Raw genomic sequence first — 21,270 nt, forward strand, 5'->3', positions numbered from 1 at the left:
CAGACATACTATATAAATATTTTCAATAAATTTAGTAAACTGTCTGTCAGTGCTGAGAAATATGGAAAACAATCAACATGCAAAAAAGCTCAAGGTGATGACTCATCATACAATTTCTGAGATTTCCAGGTTGAAATTCCAAATTTTCCAGAAGTAATTTTTTGTTGTATGTGAGAGCAAGTTTTATTTATCTAACTTCCATGGCTGCTAATTAAACACTTTTAGTTGCCACTTGATTTAATGGTGGTTATTACACATTGAGCTAGCATTGTAAACAAGTTTGCTAAGAAATATGAATACAGGGTGTGCATCAAGACCGGGAACACTTTCAATTATTTACTGCACAAGAACCAAACACTGTACAGATATCATACATATGTCATTTTGAAGAGAAACTCTTCAAGTATCTCCCCCCCCCCCCCCCCCCCACATATATACAGCCATAGCGTAGTTTGGCAATTTGCCAATAGTCAGTGCTAGCCAAAACACGGCCGTGTTACAGAAGGGGACAGCTGCTTCATGAAATGGCTACCCCAATCGCCAAATCGCACTGTGAGAGCCTTTTTTTTCTATGGGGACAAATTAATGATCTGGTGTACGTACTGCTTCTACCACTCAACGTAGAAGAGCTCCGGGAGAATACAAGAAGTGACTGCCACACTGGTACGGGCATGGCAAGAATTCTATTACCATATTGACATCTGCCGAGTCACTCACGGTTTGCATACTGAATGCTTGCAAAAAAAACGCACCTTTCAGAGTTTCTCTTCAAAATGCAATATGCATGACATCTGTACAATATTTAGTTCGTGTGCAATAAATAATTTAAAGTGTTCCTGGACTTTATGTACACCCAGTATAATGTTCAATATGAATAGCATGTTCAATATTAATACTCTGTAACAACAGGAATATGTAATAATTTACTATATATTTTATTCATACTGAGAAAAGTTATTAGAACACAGTATGAAGGAAAGGTAAAGTAGCACACAACAAATTTACTAATGAATTTTTATTGTTCTACAGTACAAAAAATACTCGCCTCAGTATTCAAAAATAGTGTCAGCCAAAACCAAAAGAATGTCACATCAGCTTTAAACTGATTTGGAAGTAGTATTTGAAACAAAATGGTTGAGAATGTCACAATGAAAGACTATTGATTCAAAAGGCTCTAAGCACTATGTGACTTACCTTCTGAGGCCATCAGTCACCTAGAACTTAGAACTAATTGAACCTAACTAACCTAAGGACATCCTACACATCCATGCCTGAGACAGGATTCGAACCTGCGACTGTAGCGGTCGCTCGACTCCAGACTGTAGCGCCTAGAACCGCACGGCCACTCCGGCTGGCGAAAGACTATTCCAAGAAATATTTGAATGAAGGTAATTCAGACATAATATGGCACCACATTTGCTTACAAATTTTACTGAAGATAAATGAAATTAAAAAGCACTATGTTACTCTACATAACCTCCTTCACTGGACAGTGCACTTCTTAGCCTATGTGTTCATACATCGGAAGCAATTCCCTGAAGTTGTCAGTGAATTACCCCAACTACTACCACTTTCTGTAGCTCGAGCACAAGTAATTTGGCGAGTTTCGAATAGGTGCATTTCACCACTTCACTGACCCATGCACACTGGTGTGCAGTGCTACAGAGGGGGAGAAGAGAAGTGGGCAGAGGCAGATGGAGGACAGCAATTAGGGAAGATCGAGGCCTGGAGGTTATGGGAGAGTGTTCCAACTAGTGCAGCTATGATTAAAACAATTTATTACAGAATAACCATTTGACATAATAATTTACTAATATATAAGAAACTATCAGCCTTGATTGCGGTAATGAAACCAATCTTTACCTAGGTTTCAGCCCAAATAATTGACCCGTCTTCAGAATATATACCTGAATCTATAATTTGTCTAAGAGGGCATGTCTTATTTCTAGACCATGCCCTCGTAGACAAATTATAGATTCAGGTATATCTTCTGAAGAAGGCTCAATTATTTGGGCTGAAACCTAGGTAAAGGTTTGTTTCATTACCACAATCGAGGCTGATAGTGTCTTATATATTAGATTATCACAATTGCTGACTGTGCTGCTATGTTGAAAGTACATCATAATTTACATTTGATGCAGTTACGTAGTTACTAGTGTTTTTTAGACCACTTATGTTAGTAAACCTCAATGTGTGCTCCCTCGGTAGCTTGGAGAATGTTGAGGTGGTATTCACGTTCCCACCAGGTGTTTCGTAACATGTATTCTGTCACGGTATCCACAGCAACTTGTATCCTAGCCTTCAGTTCATCAATGTCAGCAACTGGTGTGACGAAGACTGTCCTCGATATAGCCCCAGAAAAAAAGGTGAAGGGGCGTAATATCTGGAGAGCAGGGTGGCCAGGGTGTTGGACCGTTCTTTGCAAGCCACCGATCCGGAAATGTTTCATCCAGGAAATCACGCACTATCAAAGCCCAATGGGGGGTGCTCCATCTTGCTGGAAAAGTATCCACGGTCTATATTCTTCTAACTGTGTGGCAATGAACTGTTGCCAAACATGGAAGTAAATGTTAGCGGTAATGGATTTTTCCGTGATGAAAAACAGACCAAAAACCTTGTTATGCATGAGGCCACACCAAACATTCATTTTTTCACTGTTTCACAGTAACTGTACAGTAGCATGTAGAGACTCTGAACCCCTTGTATGGACATTATGCCTCTTTACCATTCCACTGACACGAAAGGTGGATACATCAGTAAAGAATATGCGATTTAAGTAATCATTAGCACCATCAATCCTGTTTAGAATCTCAGCTGCAAATTCAGCATGTGTCAGCAAATCATTCGGTTGCAAGGCCTGCAAGATTTGCACTTTGTAAGCACACAACCTAAGCCTTTCATGAAGAATCTTCACCACACTTGCTTGCGATATTTGAAGTTCACAAGAAGCTCGACGAGTCGATTTAGACGGACTCTGTCAAAATGATTGTCTAACACTATCAACAGTTGCATCACTTACACAAGGCCTGCCACTTCGAGGACGATCTTCAACACTGCCCGTTTCGTTAAACTTTGCATACCTCGCTTTACCGATTTAAAGTCAGGAGGGCTGCGTCCATAGGAAGCCCGAAATTTACGCCGAACACCGACTGGTGATTTCGTTTTGTGAAAAGAAAGCACACATTGCTCTTTCACCTGCTCTGATGCCATTTCTCCAGCAATTAACGTGACCTAACAGACCGCATTGGTGTTGTGGAGCACTAGCACCATCTACTGGTCGCAACAACTAGTAACACTAGCCTATGTAACAGCATCAAATGTAACTTATTATGACAAATGGTTATTCTGTTATAATTTTTTATGATCAGGGCAAGACTTTGCGCTCACCCTGTATTTCTTCTGTAACCCAACATTTCTTTACAGTCACTTTCGTTGCCTTTATGTCTGTCCAACTTAAGTGACTGCCCTTTTTTCGAAAGTTCATTCCTCTTCAACTGAACTGCCTACTGTGAATTTTTTGTCACAGCATCTACAGCCTTAGATAACCTCAAACACATCTCGCCCATCCTCAGTGCTTCAGTATCCAACTCCTTCCACTTTGATTCTTCCAGAAGATTATCTTACACTTCTCTCTACTCTTCAATACTCAATCGTGATCCGAGTATCTGCATCTGGGTATGCCTTAAAACCCAATATCCGATTTTGGAATCTCTTCTTACGATCCAAGTGCATCTCCTCCTCTAATAAATCATTAACAGTATATTCGCTATTACCAGCTGAAATTTGTTGCAGACAGAGCTATTGAAATAATAGTCTGCTCACTCAGAACATGGCATACAGACTTATGAAAAATACCCAATCACTGAGACATGTAACATTTCACTGCCACACCGAACACTGAAGTGGAACCGAGGCTTGCAGCAGAAAGTGACTGATTACAATCTGGCAACAACCCAAGATTCTTGGATTTCCCAAATTTTAACCACACCATTATGGCTCACCTATATTACCATCGAGGGAGTACATGCAGGTTATGTAATTAACATAAGAACAATGAACAACTGGAACCAACTGAATGAAGCATTGCAGTTGTACAGACACCGACTTCATCTTCGGGAATAGTTTGCTCTGTCCTGTCGCCCAGATTTTGGCTTTTTGTCATTTTCCTAAATCACTTCAGGCAAATACCAGATATGTGCCTTCAACAAGACCACAGCTAACCAACTGTCCTAGCCTCATAAAACATTCTGTGTGCATGTGTACTGGAGCTACTTGTATTCATAGTGTTATGGTGAGACATCTTACACCATCATGACAATTTCTGGGTTAAATAAGCACATACATAAAAGAGAATAAGATAGATCTGGTCTGATGCTATCTGCTCAAGTAGTCTATGAATGATAAAGTACAGATGAAAATCACAGCTGTATCAGTAATGGTAACGCTAATGCAAAAAGAATGGATAGGAAGATCTGTTACGACTAGACCTCTAACAATATATAACAGCAAATAATCACCACAGAGACTTTTTTAAAATAGTGCAAACTTACATTTTTTTCATCAGATTCAGACTTCTTTTTCATTTCACTCATAGCCACACGTCTCCGTATCATCTTCACCTCCTCTTCTGGACGGATGCGCATCATCATCTCTTCTATGATTGGTCGTATTTGTGGATTACACACACTGGATAGTACAACATGCTGTTACGATTGGTTTGCCGTGTTAAAAATAAAAGTTAATAGTCAAAGAAATAATATAAATACAAAAGTTACAAGACATCAGAAAATATCAGGGTATTTACAAATATTTAGCAAATTACACAGCACAGTAGTGTCACCTAGTGAAATGCACAGTTACCACTGTTTTAAAGTTTTTCATTTGTTACTGTTAGAAAAAACAGCTCAGAAACAGACGAACAACTAGAATGACAACAGCACAACCAGTGTTCGGCTGTAGTGAACTGTTTAAATACAAACAAATATGAACCTAGACTATACTAGATGCCAGTCTTACAACAACCTTTACTTAGCATTCACTTTCATTGCTTTCATCAACTCGACCAAGTTATCACCTTTCACCCTAAACTAGACTTCAGGCTACTGCTACAGAACTGTGTCATCACAACCAATCAACCCCACTTCAGCACGACACCAGTTGTATCGTACTCATTCTAGCAGCTCACCAGAAACTGGCTAAGGTTTTTCAGCTTGCATTTAAGGAAACTTGCGAAAAATGGAAATTGTGTGTGAGAGATTTGTTATACGACTTTACAATTTTTGTAATGGCCAAAATCAACAACCGTGCCTCAAATCCTATTGTTCAACTTTTGATAATCACCTTCACAGATGGCTGTTTACAATTCATCACAAACATGATTCTGTGAGAAGTAAATTATGTTAAGATGAGATCCGAAAGGACTGGCACACGACTTATTGTGATACATCCCAAGGCACGATGAGACTGCAATGTATTTGATTTTGCATTAACATCTAGCTATGAAAAAGATCTGTTCCCAACAAATGCCACAAAACTTTAGTGTCAATTACTGTAAGGAAATGCTTAAAAAATTCTATCAACGGGAAGCAAGATGTCGATACAAAATCCTAACAGGAGACAAAACTGTCATATTCCAGAAACTAAGTAATGATCACTTGTTTGTGTGTCCGAGTCAAAGTGAGACCGAAAGAGGTTTACGATAATTACTGAAGTAGAAAAAATAAATTAGAAACTAGAATGCAGATTACCATGGCTGGCTGATCATGAGAATAGAAAGGAGAAGCAAACCACTCTGTATTACATTAAAACCACCACCCTAAAAGCCGTACAGTGGAGGACACAGAGGGACAAAGGACATACCCTAAAACTCATATCAAATGATAAAACACACCCTCACAAATAGAACATAGAACTAGAGCTACTGTTGGAGCATTGTCGCCTAACACCGAAGGTAGGGTGCTGGGAAATTTAAAAGTCCGCCACAGAGCAGCAAAAAGTGGGCAGTCCAGCAAGAGGTGGACAAGTGTAATTTGGAAGCCACACCGATATTGAGGTGGGTCCTCATGACGGAGGAGGTAACTAGGTGTGAGCCACGTACGGCCGATACTGAGTCGACAAACAACTGATTCTATGCAAGAGGCTCGCAGGGAAGACTTCCACATATTCGCAGTCTCCTTAATGACACACAGTTTGTTGTGCATACTGTTATGTCACTCCGTCTCCCAAAGCTGAAAAACCTTGCGACATAAGACAGAACGCAGGGCAGTTTCATTAGAGATATCCATCTCCAGGGGAGGTTTCCGCATAGCCTGTCAACAAGTTCGTTACCTGGGATTTCAACATGTCCTGGGGTCCACACAAACACCACTGAACAAGTGGACCGTTCCCAGGCAGACGTGGCCTCCTGCATGTTTGCTACTAAAGGATGGTGAGGGTAGCACTGGTCGGTAGCTCGTAAGCTGCTCAGGGAGTCAGAACAGAGGAAACTGCTTACCAGAACAGGAACGAATGTACTAAAGTGGATGAGATATGGCCACCAGCTCTGCAGTAAATACACTGCAGCTGGCAGGCAAGGAATGCTGTTCAATATGGTCTCTGAACATAGGCGAAGCTAACATTACCATCAGCCATCGAGTAAACAACTTCAGAGTCCCAGTACACGTCAAGAATTGAGAGGAAGCGACAGCGGAGAGCGTCGGTGTTAAAATGGTCCTTAGGGCCGTGCAAAAGGTCCAGACAACGTTTCGGCCGAGGTATACACCGTGGAGTTGTATGTGAATGGACCTCAAGCAGAGATGGTAAAGAGAAGGACTCCAGTTCAGAGAGAAGGGATCACACGCGAACCGAAATCGTGAGCCCTAATGTTGGCCGCTGATGCGGGAGGTAAACTGCTGCATGCGGGAAAAGAAGACAGTAATTCAGATGCTCAGAGGAGCTACGAATGTGTGCAACAAAACTGTCAAGCAGTTGTGCACATCAGATCCACAATCGAGGGACTCCGGCCTCCACCAGGACACTGGTCAAACGACTCTTTCTAAAAGCTCCTGTCGCTAGGCAAATGCCACAGTGGTGCACTGGGTTGACTAAATGCAATGCTGAGGGCACCACCGAGCCGTAAACTGGACTCCCATAGTGAAGGCAGGATTGAACAAGGGCTCTTTAGAGCTGCAGCAGCGCAGAGCGATCTGCACCCTAGTTGGTGTTGCTCAGGGAGCGGAGGGCACTGAGATGCTGCCAGCACTTCTGCTTACGCTGACTAAGTCAATTGAGCTTCTGGATGTCCTAAGAATCACTATATCCCCACTACAGTGAGTGGATCATCAATAAGATAAAGTTCAGGTTCCGGACGAATGGTACGACGCTGACAGAAGTGCACGACACACAACTTTGCGGCAAAAAACTGGAAGCTGTGGGCTAGCGCCCATGACTGTGCCTTGTGAATGGCATCCTGCAGGTGCTGCTCAGCAACACCAGTACTGGAGGAGCAGTACAAAATGTAGAAGCCATCTGCATACAGACAAGGGGAGACCGACAGCCCTACAGCTGCTGCTAAGCCGTTGATTGGCACTACAAAATTGAGATACACACAATACGGAGCCCCGAGGAATGTCATTCTCCTGAATATGAGGGAGGGGGGGGGGGGGGGGTGGATTATGGGAGGGACCAACCTGGACACAGAGTACGGAGCTAGAGGAAGTTTTGGATAAGTGGAGACCCCACTTATACAATGTGGCAAGGATATGATGTCACCAGGTCGTGTCAAATGCTTTACGTATGTCAAAAAAGACAGCAACCAGATGTTGGTGTCTGAAAAAGGCTGTTTGGATGGCAGACTTGAGGGACACAAGATTATCAGTGGTAGAGCGACCCTGGCAGAAACCGCCCTGACATGGAGCTAGTAGGCCATGTGACTCCATCTCCCAACCCAACAACCAACACACAATATGTTCCAGCAGCTTATAAAGAACGTCGGTAGGGCCGATGGGCCGATTACTATCCGCATCAAGGGGGTTTTTACTGGGTTTGAGCAGCGGAACGACAGTGTTCTCCCGCCTTGCGATGAAAAGAGGCCATCACACCAGATCTAGTTGAAGATGATGAGGAAATGGCACTTTTAGTCAGAAGAGAGATCATCTGAATGTGGATCCAATCCGGCCCACGAGCTGTGCCGGGTCAATGTGCAAGTGCGCTGAGGAGCTCCCACTCCATAAATGGAGCGTTAAAGGGTTCACTGTGGCGTGTAGTGAATGAGAGGACTTTCCTTTCCACTCACCGTTTCAGGGTGCAAAAGGCTGGGGTGTAGTTCTCCAACGCAGAGCTTCAAACATAGTGCTCGGCATTCGCGTTTGCGTCGGTACAGAGCACGCCATTGACGGTAACACCAGGAACACCTGTTGGGGTCTGGTACCCAAAAAGACACCTGATCTTTGTCCAGACATGGGAAGGTGACATGGCACCCAATGGTCGACACCTACCTCTACCAACACTCCTGTTTCCGTCGTTTTACAAGCTGGCATACACGGGTACGGAGCCGCTTAAAGGCTATCAGATACTGTAAAGAGTGCCGCTCATGTCACTGTAGAGCTTGCCAACTAGTTGCCTCAGTAATTTCCGGCGACCACCAAGGGACTGTTTCTCGGCGGGGGGAGGGGGAGGGGGTGGGGGGGCCCCCTAAAGAGCGAGGGATCACCTGTTCAACCGTCACATCGATGTTACCATGTCAGGGAGAGTTTAAGTTAAAGTTTCCCAATCCACCTTGTTTAAAGCCCATCTGGGCAGGCATCTGTGGGCCTGACGCAGGGGCAGTGACAGGAAGATGGGGAAGTGGTCACTACCACAAAGGTCGTCACGTGATCTCCAGTGGATAGATGGGAAACGTCCTGGGCTGCGAATTGATAAATCAATTCGCAAGTAACTAACCACACTCAAATATGTGGTGGGCCCACTATTTAGGAGGCAGAGATCGAATTGCGTCAGTAAAGTTTCAACAGCTCTGCCTCGGCCAGTAACCACGGTGCCACCCCACAAGGGGTTATGGGCATTAAAATCTCCCAAAAGTAGGAAAGGTTTAGGGAGTTGATAAATCAGTGCATCTAATACATTCAGGGGTACTGCACCATCTGGAGGGAGATATACGTTGCAGACAGTTATTTCCAGTGTCATCCATATTCTGACAGCCACAGCTTCAAGAGGGGTTTGAAGGCACACATTTTCACTACAGACCGAGTTTACGACATAAATGTGAACTCCACCCGATACTATTATAATAGCTACGGTTCATGTAATATCCCTTATAGTTGCAGAGGGCAGGGGTCTGCATTGCCGGGAACCAGGTTTCCTGGAGGGCAATGCAGAAAGCAGGTGTAAAGCTTAACAGTTGCCATAGCTCAGCCAGGCGGTGCAAAAAACTGCCGCAATTCCACTGGAGGATGACATCAGCGTGCGACTGGGAAGGCTTGGAACGTTCAATGAGGCAGTTTATGCCTCAGGGTCACCTGCTGCCACCGACTTTTTGCCTGAGCAGTCTATATCCATTGTGTGTGAGGGTCCAGCAGAGCTTTTAGGAAGCAGTGGTGTGGGCACCACAAGTTCCTTGTTCTTGGGGGTCTTCTTTTCTGATTTCTCGCACTGTTCCTAGGGTTTCCCTGGCTGGGAGGACTTCACTGATTTAGTCTCTGGGACTGAGGATGAGTGTGAAGCCCTACAACCAGCTGCTTTTGGGCTCTTCAGCCACTGGCAGGTGTCACCTTTCCCACTAGCAGAAACCTGGAAGAAAGTGACCAAAGGGACCCCTTCCTGGTGAGAGGAGCCGAAGAGGCCTTACGCTTCTCTGGATCAGAAGTGGAGACTGAAATCCCTGATGGTTGGGGAGGGAGGGCGGGGGGGGTTGTTGCACCCGAAGTAGGTGGTGTGGGAGCACGGGCACCTCCCGGCCGCAGCAAAGGCCACCTGGCATGATGGCCATTGCCGGGAGTCCTGATGCCCCAGGGTGAGTGGCATCTACTCCTTGGCACACGTGGGGAGTTAACGGTGGAGGCATCAACTGACAGGGTACATGGCAGCCCCACCACAACGGACATGCTACAGTGCTGGATATGAGATGCAAAGAATTCCATGGTCATCATCGGTGCAGAAAACTACACTGCATAGTGGGTGGAGGAAAACAATCACAAAGGTGTCCTCACCCAAGAGATGGACGATGAGTGGGACTGCAATGCCAGAACAAGGAAGTTGGCTATATATCTCGATGCACGATGGACACGAAGCACCATGTAAGGTGCCCTTACCCAACTGGCTTGCTCGTCAGGAAAATTTTGAAAAATGGAGGTCAAACCCTACAGAGGACCATCACAAATGCCAAAAAGCATGGGACTCCTTTTAGTTGCCTCTTATGACAGGCAGTAATACCTTTGACCTATTCTAGCCCCCGGACCTACAAGGGGGCACACACTATTCATAATAAATTATTCTTATGTTATACCATTTTCTGCTGTTGTTGGTATTACCATATACTCATCTGACCAAAAATCTTTGTCTTTTTCATTTCCCTTCACTCACCACTACTACTACTATATTTAGATTGAGCCTCTGCATTTCCCTTTTCAGTATTTTCTAGCTTCCATGCCACATTTGAACTTCTGAAATTCAATGGCCAAACTCTTAGAATGTTATCCTTTCATTGATTATTGAATCTTTTTCTCACGGTCACCTTCCCCTACGGCAATCCCCTCCCAGAGATCTGAACAGGGGACTAGTCCAGAATCTTTTGCCAATGGATAGGTCATCATGACACTCTCACTTACAGGTCACATGTCCTGAGGATACAAGTTATGTGCCTCTAATGCAGTGGTTTCCTTTGCCTTCTGCATCCTCATGCTGTTTATCATTGCTGATTTTTCTGCCTTTAAGGGCAGTTACCCACCCCAGTTGCTCTGAACCCCTGTCCACTCCTCATCCTTTTGAGAAGGCCGACCATTGAAAGAATGAGGGTGGCTTGTTATGCCGGAAGTCTTTGGCTGACAATCACGATTATTAATCAAATTTAAGTGGTGGCATGTTTCGAACCTGGGACCATGGACAGTTTGAGTAGTACTCACAGGTACTACCCCTAGACCACAAGTGCACCACATATGTCCCATCATTAAGCAGACATGCCATCTTACTATTGCAATGACAAATGATTACATGTATTGTCATGTTAAAGCTTCAAGATAGAGATTCTCATGAAACAATTTGGAAGTGACAATACAGGAAATAAATTTCCTGTACAAGTCCATGATCATTGTGAATATTCCACAAATAAAAACGTCAGCATCACTTAATATATTTATTTATAATGCTATTTCAGCTAATTCCATCATAAAAACTAACTCAAATTAAAAGAACAGAATTGCATGTCCATTACAGAAAATGGTAGAAAGTAGTTGAAGGTTTCGTGACAGACTGCTGACACACAAACAGACTACTGCCGGCACACAAACAGACTACTGCCGGCACACAGACTGCTGGGTTTGGTGTAGTTATTTCCGGTGCAGTTCTCTCGTTACTATCTGCAACAGTCATTCACTGCTGCAAGGGAATCCAGGGTCTGTTCACCTTTAAGCTTTCTTCTTTCTTGTTGAAGCTAGTGTCATGTTGCGTATTTCTATGGCGTCTCTGAACAAGGTGGTGTGATAGCTCATCTCTACACAAGTAACTTCTGTGTCAGCAAATTTTACTATGTGGCTGGTCTCATGCTCTGCCAGACAAATTTCTACACCTGCCCCAACCTGCAATGCCGCTTATTTTACGTGGTCCTGGTGTTCATTGATCATCCTGTCATTCCAATACAAACTTTTCCACATAGTACGCATTGTGTGTGACTGAGCACAGTAAAATTCATCAAAATGGAAGTTACTGCTGTAGACAAAAGCTATCACACCTGCTTCATCAGAGCAGCTACAGAAATACACAAACACGGCACTAACAAGAATGAGAAACACCTCAAGGTGAATGGATCCTGAATTCCCATGCTGCAGAACGACTGCTGCACATAGCAAGCTAAGAACCACACCGGAATTGACTATGGAAAGAGGCCCTTGGACATCAGCACACAAGGTACATAAAATCTACGGCTGCTAGCTCAACTCCACTACACTCCGCCACCAGCAATGGAGGATGAAGCTTTGACAATGCCAGCCACTTTTACTGGTAAAACATCAGAAAAATTATGAATCCTAAATCAGCTGAAGAACCAAAAACAAAAGCCAGATAGACAGCACGTCATAAAATATCATGCTACAAGGATGATATATTAGATGTTACAAATTTTTACACTACTGGCCATTAAAATTGTTACACCAAGACGAAATGCAGATGATAAACAGGTATTCATTGGACAGATATATTATACTACAACTGACATGTGATTACATTTTCAAGCAGTTTGGGTGCATAGATTCTGAGAAATCAGTACCCAGAACAACCACCTCAGGCCACAATAACAGCCTTGATACACCTGGGCACTGAGTCAAACAGAGCTTGAAAGGGGTGTACTGGTACAGCTGCCCATGCAGCTTCAACATGATACCATAGTTCATCACGAGCAGTGACTGGCGTATTGTGAAGAGCCAGTTGCTCGGCCACCATTGACCACACATTTTCAGTTGGCGAGAGATCTGGAGAATGTGCTGGCCAGGGCAGCAGTTGAACATTTTCTGTATCCAGAAAGGTCCGTACAGGACCTGCAACATGTGGTCATGCATTACCCTGCTGAAATGTAAGGTTTCACAGGGATCGAATGAAGGGTAGAGCCACAGGTCTTAACACATCTGAAATGTAACTTCCACTGTTCAAAGTGCCGTCAATGCGCACAAGAGGTGACCGAGACGTGTAACCAATGGCACCCCATACAATCACGCCGGGTGATATGCCAGTATGGCAATGACAAATGTGCGTTCACCACGATGTCGTCACACACGGATGCGACCACAACTAAAACACAAACCAACACAATTCCCCTCCCCTCCCCCCTCACAAACACTAACACCATCCACCCCACACTGAGCCGCAGCCACCCACCCACCCACCTACCTACCTACCCAAACCACCCTAACCAACCACTTTAGGCCTATACATTTTACTAACAGCCCTTTAAAAAACCCAAAAAACACAATAGCCCTCAGGGACACTTTTGCCAACAGTACTCATCTAAATGAGACTGAAGGTTGGAAGAGCACCTCTTCTCCCCCCCCCCCCCCCCACAAGAACTGACTTAATTGAATCCCCTCTCACCCAACCCACTGTATGAAGAAAATGCATCTGAAACTACTGTGGACCCCAGTTCTATGTACCCCTCAATTAACCCCACTAATTCCACCTTAGACCTCCCTTCCACAACCCTAAAAACACATTCGGAACACTCACCCCCTGGAACAACAGCCCCCCACACCCAGAGACCAGCCACAGACTTACCCCTCCCATACTTCCTTTTCCTAAACTGCAACTCGTCCACCTCCACATCAACCCCATGCCGCCCCTCTCCCCCAAGCTAACCCCTGTACTTAATAAACTCTGAACACACTTCACGGCAAAAAGAAAACCAATCAAGCACACTCCTCTCACTCACAAAAGTCTCATGCGCGCAAAAACTGTGTGAGGATCTATAACAAAAATAATAAGTCACCAGTACAACCTCGCGATTGCCCAACCTACAGTTCTCGAACCAGGAACCACGCCGTATGGAACGCCAAATGTCATCCTTTCGACAGCGCCACATTTAACCATCCCTGGTCCGAGATACCAGAACTTTAGCCAACTTCATTTCTTCGCTACAAATAGAGCACTTGACAACCCTGGCAATTAAACCAAACAGCTGCAAAAACTATCAGTTCCAAAGCAGTGTTTCCCATCATTTCCCTCAGATGCGCACTATTAATTTTATCCGTCATATCTATTCCTGAACAAAAACAACAACCAATTAATTTACTCAAATTACCACAAGACCTACAGTGAACAACACTAAATTAACCTTCACACAAAATCACTAAATCGTTAACTCACTGAAACGAATTCCACTACAAACACAGCCAACACTAACAATTCTGTATAATGAGCAAGAGCAAACTGAGCCCATTACATCACACAAACGAAAGCCCAGAACATACCACCAGAGGGCACAACAAACCACAACACGACGACATCTACAAACACACCACACTCGCAAACCAAACTCCACACCGTCATGACGTGACTCACCACAACACCCTTACGTCATGGGTCAAAGCCGACGTGTGGGATCAATTTACAGTCCTCTGAAGCAACTAACATCAGTATGCTATGCAGTTTCAGTAATAATAATTCAAGTGAGCAGTAGCTTACACATTAAAACAGATATTGGATTATCAATTCTGTCTTTATATATGGAAAATATTCCAGGAAACAAATGTACTGAATATAGTAACATCTAAGCTGCAGTAAGAGGCTATAGACATTACAACAAAGTGGAAAGAGGACTCACTGTACTGAATTGTTTATACACGAAGGAATCTTTACTGTTCCAAGTGAATAGTTTGCAAACAATGTCCTACATAAAGAGATGGACAAGCACCAAAGAAATAAGTCTTTACATGAACATGGAAACAGATGCAGCCACCAGTTACACCTCAGCAGGAAAGAAAATAAAATCTTGTGCTGTATAACAAAATAGAGTTATGCAATTAAGTGATTTAAGACAAACATGAAATATACACTCAAAATTATTCATTAAATAGCAGTTTTGAAACCTCTGGATTACCTGAAATATGTAAATTATATAGACAACTGTACTATTGTAACTACTATGACTGAGGGGCTTTTGCAATACATTCAATTTAATAGTGAAAAATGCTGTACAAACATGTAACAGAGCAAATATTTCAGACCTATTTATGTAACTGTGTGTACTTGGGCACATATTTGTGACATACATACAACTTACATTGTCTACACGTGGATAAATATACAGTAGTCTAGAATAGTCAACCATCAGGTTCCCAATTCAGAAGACATCTGAATTCTCGGGTCTGCTCAGGCCAAATTCAAAACTTTGTTTGGTACAGTCAACATTACTTCACTCCTAAATCCAAGAAAGCTCTACAAATTAGGAGAAATAGTTAAGAAAAAATTTTAACCATGCTAGAAACAAGATTGCAAAGTGAGAATGCCACCACGTAGCACAGATTTTGGAAATTACAGACTATTCAAAAAGCAAAAAAGGCAAAATAACACCAATAAATATACCCCATGTGGTAGATTGTATGAACAGTTTCATAAGACATTCAGAGATCCATAATCAAAGTGAAGAACAAAATTAATGACAATTTACTTTGAATGTGCAAATAAAATTTAAACAGTAATTAATGTTAATCAGCCAAGGGGAGGGGGAACAGAAAAGTAAACATGCGATGGGGGGTGATAGAAAAATTAATCTCTAAAATTCCACAAAATCATGGGAAAATTTTGACAGTATTTTAATGATCAGTTAGTGCAAGAGAAAATGCAAGGAAATAATTTGTGACTTCCTTGCGCACAAATGGAACAAGCAAAATGGATACTTGTCTAACTGTGTAGAAATTGTAACCACAAAACTGTCAACACATTTCAAACAAAACAAAAAACACCTGACAAGAATTTAGGCGAAATCCGTACTGATCATATCACAATCTCATAGCCACATCACAAGGGGATTTTAAATATGTAGAAGTACACAAATGTCCAGATATTTACAGATCACTACCTAACCACAGTGAAACTAAATTTAAAGCCTCAAAAGTTCAGCAAACAGATACAGGTAATACCGAACATGATACTGATTAACTCCAAGCAATGCTATTAGCAAATGAACTCAAAACACAAGCACAAAACTCCAAAGAAATCTCAATAGAAACTTATCGAAACTACATAAACTCAAATTCCTCTACAAAGATTGAAAGAGACATCCATGGTGGAACAGACTGCGCAAGCAGTAAAATCTTGACAAAGAGCATTCAAATCATCAAATAATAAATTGAAAAAAAAAGTGCCAAGCAATTCCAAGCAGCTTGAAAATTGAACAAAACGACATTATGAGACGTCATCTTCAGGCTTATAAAAAACAAGGGTTCTTATATGAAACACTTAAAACAAATCTAAATGGATACCAGCCCCAAAAACTGTTTCATGAAAGAAAGTGCCCACTTGGCACATAACCAAGAAATAGAAAATTTAAAAAACTTCCAAACTGCCCTAAACCCAAAGAAAGATTTCTATCAGAAATTCTAAAAACCAATTCAGATTCACAAGCATCAAATGAAGGTGAAATTGCTGAACAAGAGGTTAAAAATAAGCATTTCTGAATTCAAATTCGGTGAACATCAGGAAAATTCCAGACCAAACGGATCTTGCCTGAAACAAATTTTAGCTATGAAACTAATTCTCACATCAAAACATTTATAATACGAAAGTATCTTTATAGATTTTAAGAAAGCTTATGAGAAAAAGTAATCCGAAAGTGGCGAAAACTGAAATTACAGTTTAAAATTGATGAACCAATCAAATTCAAGAGTGATTCTCAACCCAAATATATATGTTAAACTATTCAGAGACAGCTTTCTGGCTAACAAGTGACATCCGTGACAAAAAAAATGCATATCAAAATACACAAAACTGAGGCACGACAATACAGCCACAAAACAAGTCTATCTATATGGGACTGAAGGCACTGAAGAAATCCAATGTGAAAAACGAAAATAACATTTTCAGTTTGAAATCGCATTTACGAATGAAAATACTGTACATAGAAATTGAACGGGCAGAAATTGCGCTTCAGGGTACTCTTCCTGGCACAAAAAGGAGCTATTCTGTAAGACAACGTAATACAAACAATAAGAAAAGGTAAAACTAAACCATAAAATGGCCCTAGTTGTACATGGCATGGTCAAGTAGGTCCCAAACGTGATAATTATTATATTACAGTAGGTTTTCGTTACAATAATGAAATTAAGTATTCAGCAGTAATCCAGCGAGAAAATAGCACTATGGTTACAGGTGGCTGTCAGGGAAAGCGGATTTAATTGAATAGCTCAAACCTTCGCAATGTTTCATCATCTGGTGCCTCTTTCAACTCGCGCAGTCGCGCACTCTTTTAAACATCAACAGTGTACAATTCGATTATCGACACTTGTTGTCGATTACATCAAGGTCGATTAAAAGTTAGCCGAAAAAATAGGCCTTTCAAAAATTGTAATACACCACCCTCGTTTTAAGTTAAATGAGGAATTAATCGCGATTAAAGTTAACTGAGGTTTTAGACTCGTTTACCTTGAATTCATCGCAGTTTTTTCCTTTATTGTCTTGGGCTGTAAATCCACGAGGAATTATACGTAGCTATTTCAACTGGCACCGATATCTCATTGGTTGGCGGTAAGAGCCAATGAGACGTAGCTGCTTGTAGGTAGATCTATGAACGCTTCGTATGATTTTCGCGGGACCTCTGTCACCATATGAATGCTGATTGTGTCTGTTAGGCTTCCCATTTCGAATGACTGATCGGAAGTAATATGTTTTCAGTCCGCGCGAATTTGGATATTACAGCTGCTTCGTAAGTTTGAAAGATAATTGCATAGCGTTGGTTTGTGATTGTGTATTTTGTTGGGTTGTACGTGTTTTGAAAGAGAAGCTCGTGATACGTAATTGTAGTCAAGAGGGAATGAGCTAACGCCTTTTAAGTGTATTGTTGGGTAAATAGCTCCGGTTTTTAGTTTGGGAACAAGTGAAGGATTAGGGGTTTTTGGATATGTATGCCTATTAACGCATTCGAACCAAAAACTACGTATTGGACCGCAGTATGAATATACGGATATTTGCTAGAATGTAAATATAACTGCGGAAAGCGCCCTATATTAAAGACTGTGTCACGACACATTCTTTGCAGTCTCATGTGTAAATTAAACCAGTTTTATTAGGATTCCTTGAAAACTTTAGAATTTGTGCATACGGTGCATATTTGAATGCAAATAAACGATACTAAACGAGAACCTGCGGTGTTCACGTGTGGAATGACAGATACTCAAATGAAACATGGTGACAAAAATAAAATTGCAATTTTAAAACCCCACAGAAAGTAAAATGCTTTTAGTAACTCCACTGCATTATTTGAGTATTATAATTATGCACAACACTGGTAGATTATTCTAAATTCGTTTTATACTGGTAATGTTTTGGTGATCATATTTGATCTAAAATTTTACATATTCAAGGACGTGGGGGACAATGATATTAATCACATTACAGCTTCAGCCCTTCGTTTCTGATTTCAGTGATCTTCAGCTTGAAAATGTTCCATCCGATTTGTTTCAACTGTCAATAAAATTCACTTATTTTATCAAAAATTTTAATTTTGCGTGGAAAAATTGTTTTGTGTGTGTAGACTGTAGCGACTTGTTAGGTGTCACTTAATACCTTGGATTCTATTTGCTCCAGTCGGAAATCTCAGCAAAATATGCGAACTGTCTGTTGAAATGCACCACAGCTAAACGTCAGTTCACTTGCCGTTTTTGTACAGTGCTATGTACGCAATTAACGTGCAATTCTAGCCAGTTTAATTTTGCATTTCTGCCAAACTTACGAGCAAAACACGATGTAGAACGAAAACGAGTTGCTAAGTCGAAATGAGTTTATTAAATGCCGAAATTCAGATATCCTTGATATGCAAACTGCCCAATAACATCTCCCGGTGGCATATACACACAAATAACAACTCAAAATTCCACAGAAGACGCTTCACAAATAATACGTAAACCACTTATAGTACAATAAAAAGTCTTTTATTTAGTTGCATTAGACGAATCACATCCCAAGAACCTTAAAATGACTTGCTGGTACCATAAACATACCTTAGGATCATACAGTAAGTTAAACCCTGTGTGTGAAATTCCTTGGCATTTAGCTAGATAGCAAAATTAGTCAAAACAGATTAAATAACAAAGCTCAGATCACTGTTTTTGTACCTACCTAATTTCTGACTGTTCACTTGAAGACAGAGTGCTGGCTTATTTTCATAGTTTCAGCCACTTTTACCCTAAACAGTTATCCTTTGGGGCAGTGCAGCTACAAAAACGAATTAAGTATTCGTTCAGTTATTTACTACATTGTGTAGATCCCATCTAGAACCAACTTTGTGGATGCTGGAGTGAGACATTGTGTACATTAACTGAAGATAAGCAAATAATAGAAAAATCTGTATGACATATTAACAATAAATTAGTGCAAACAGTGAAAAATCCAGGTTGAAATGTAACGATATTGTGAAAAGGATAGTTCTTAATCACTATACAGCAGAGGTTCCAAGTCACAGATAGGCACAACAAAAAGAAAACAAGCTTTTGGCCAACAAAGCCTTTGTCAAAAAAAGACACATGAACACAACCACAGTCCCTCACAGCTGAAGCCAAGTAGTCTGGCTTCAGCTGTCAGAGACAAAGTCCTTGTTGGCCAGAAGCTCATTTTGGGACAGCCTTTTTGTTGTGCCTATCTGTAACTCAACATCTCCGCTATATGGTGAATTGTAACTAACCTTTTCACAATACTGTTACAATAAATTAGTGCCACTCACACTTAACTACTGAATGGAAAACTGTGCCCAGTAGCTGAGAAAAGCACCGATCACTCAGGGTAGCAGAATGATCCACCAAACTACTGTTCAGTAGCCTTGACATCCTTTTGTTGCAGAATCTTGGAACATATCGTGAGCTCAAATGTAATGAGAGATCTCAAACAGAATGACACACTCCATGCCAACCAGCATGAACTCCAAAAACATCAAACTTGTGAAACCCAGCTCTCACTTTCCTTACATGATGTCCTGAAAGCCATAGATCGAGGCAGTCAGGGAGATGCAGTATTTTTTGATTTACAGAAAGTATTTCACTGAATAAAACACCTGTGTGTATTGTCAGAACTATGATTGTGTGGAATATTGAGAGAAATTTGTGAATGGGTAGTGGATTTCTTTACCTCGGATGGAGAGTCCTTGATGCAGAAGTAATTTCAGATGAGCGCCAGGGAAGTGTGTGGGGATCTTTGCTGTTGATCTTGTGTATTAATGATCTTGCAGACAATATTAATAGCAACCTCAGAATCTTTTCAGATGATGCTGTTACCTATAATGAAGTACTGTCTGAAAATAATTAAATACAAATATTCAGTCATATCTTGATAAGGTTTCAAAGTGATGCAGATTAGCAACTTGCTTGAAGTCTTCAGAAAAGTAAAATTGTCCACTTTCACAAAATGAAAGAACCATGGTATCAAACGGTCTCAGTTGGAATCTGTCAACTTGACATTTACTTGGCTGCAGGCCAACTCTTTGTAGGAATGTGTAATGGATCACTTTGGTTCAGCTGTAGGCAAAGCTGGTGGCAGACTGTGGTTCGCTGATAGAATATTAGGGAGATGTGGTCAGTCTACAAGAGCGATTCCTTAAAAATCACTCATCTGACCTATGCGAGACTATTGCTCAAGTTAGTGCGATGCATGCAAAATAGGACTAATGGGGGACATTGAACATATTCAGAAGAGGACAGCATGAATGGTCAGAGGTTTGTTCGACTTCTCAGTGTGTCACAGAGATACCGAAGAAACTGAACTGGCAGACACTTGAAGATATATGTAGATTGTCCCTAGAAAACTTACTACAAAATTTCAAGAACCAGCTCTAAATGATGGGTCTAGGAATATACAGCATCTCCTGTAGGGATTGTGAGGGTAAGATTAGAGTAATTACAGTCTGCACAGACACATTTCAACAGAATTTTTTTCTGCATCTCTATATGTAAGTGGAATGGGAAGGAGCCCTAATAAAATGATGGGTGCAGTGGGACATTCCCTACCATGCTGTTCAGTGGTTTGCAGAGTATGGTTGTAAGTAGCAGCTAAATCGAACCAAGTAAGGAATAAAGCTGCTACTTTGAAAAACTTTTTATCAAACAGCTTTTACACACAACATAATATTTCAACAATGGAAAATCTAGGATGGAAAAATTAGAGTATCATGAAAAGGATGGATTGCTGGTGTTGAGTTGTAGACAGACAAACAATTAGACTGGTTTCTTTTTTAAGAGACAATGGTTTCCTACATGTGTAAATATTCAGCCATGGTTGCAGTTGTCACGAAGCCTCACAACACGCTGCTACTTGCCATATAGCTAACATACCTTTTAAATCTTTGAGTCTAGATATTCAGTTAATTTGTAGAAAGAATGACTAATGAGATAG

The 21,270-nt window shown here is 41.5% G+C and overlaps 1 protein-coding gene across 3 annotated transcripts in view; it reads right to left on the reverse strand.

Annotated features, from left to right (window-relative positions):
• LOC126159398 (disks large homolog 5-like) overlaps positions 1 to 17,213 on the reverse strand; it is a 76,833-nt gene extending 59,620 nt beyond the window's left edge. Inside the window, exons 1-2 of one of the 3 annotated variants that reach the window (XM_049916514.1) lie at positions 17,085 to 17,213; positions 4,551 to 4,686 (exon numbers count right to left, since the gene is read on the reverse strand). In XM_049916514.1, coding sequence (XP_049772471.1) covers positions 4,551 to 4,649 — 99 coding nt within the window. In that variant the 5' untranslated portion in view covers positions 4,650 to 4,686; positions 17,085 to 17,213. Of the gene's footprint in view, positions 1 to 4,550; positions 4,704 to 14,956; positions 15,092 to 17,084 lie in introns of those variants that run through there. The other 2 variants (XM_049916515.1, XM_049916513.1) reach the window with 2 other exon arrangements.
• Positions 17,214 to 21,270: the final 4,057 nt, after the last annotated feature.

The sequence above is a fragment of the Schistocerca cancellata genome, unplaced genomic scaffold, assembly GCF_023864275.1.
Source record: "Schistocerca cancellata isolate TAMUIC-IGC-003103 unplaced genomic scaffold, iqSchCanc2.1 HiC_scaffold_1132, whole genome shotgun sequence".
Taxonomy (NCBI): Eukaryota; Metazoa; Arthropoda; class Insecta; order Orthoptera; family Acrididae; genus Schistocerca; species Schistocerca cancellata.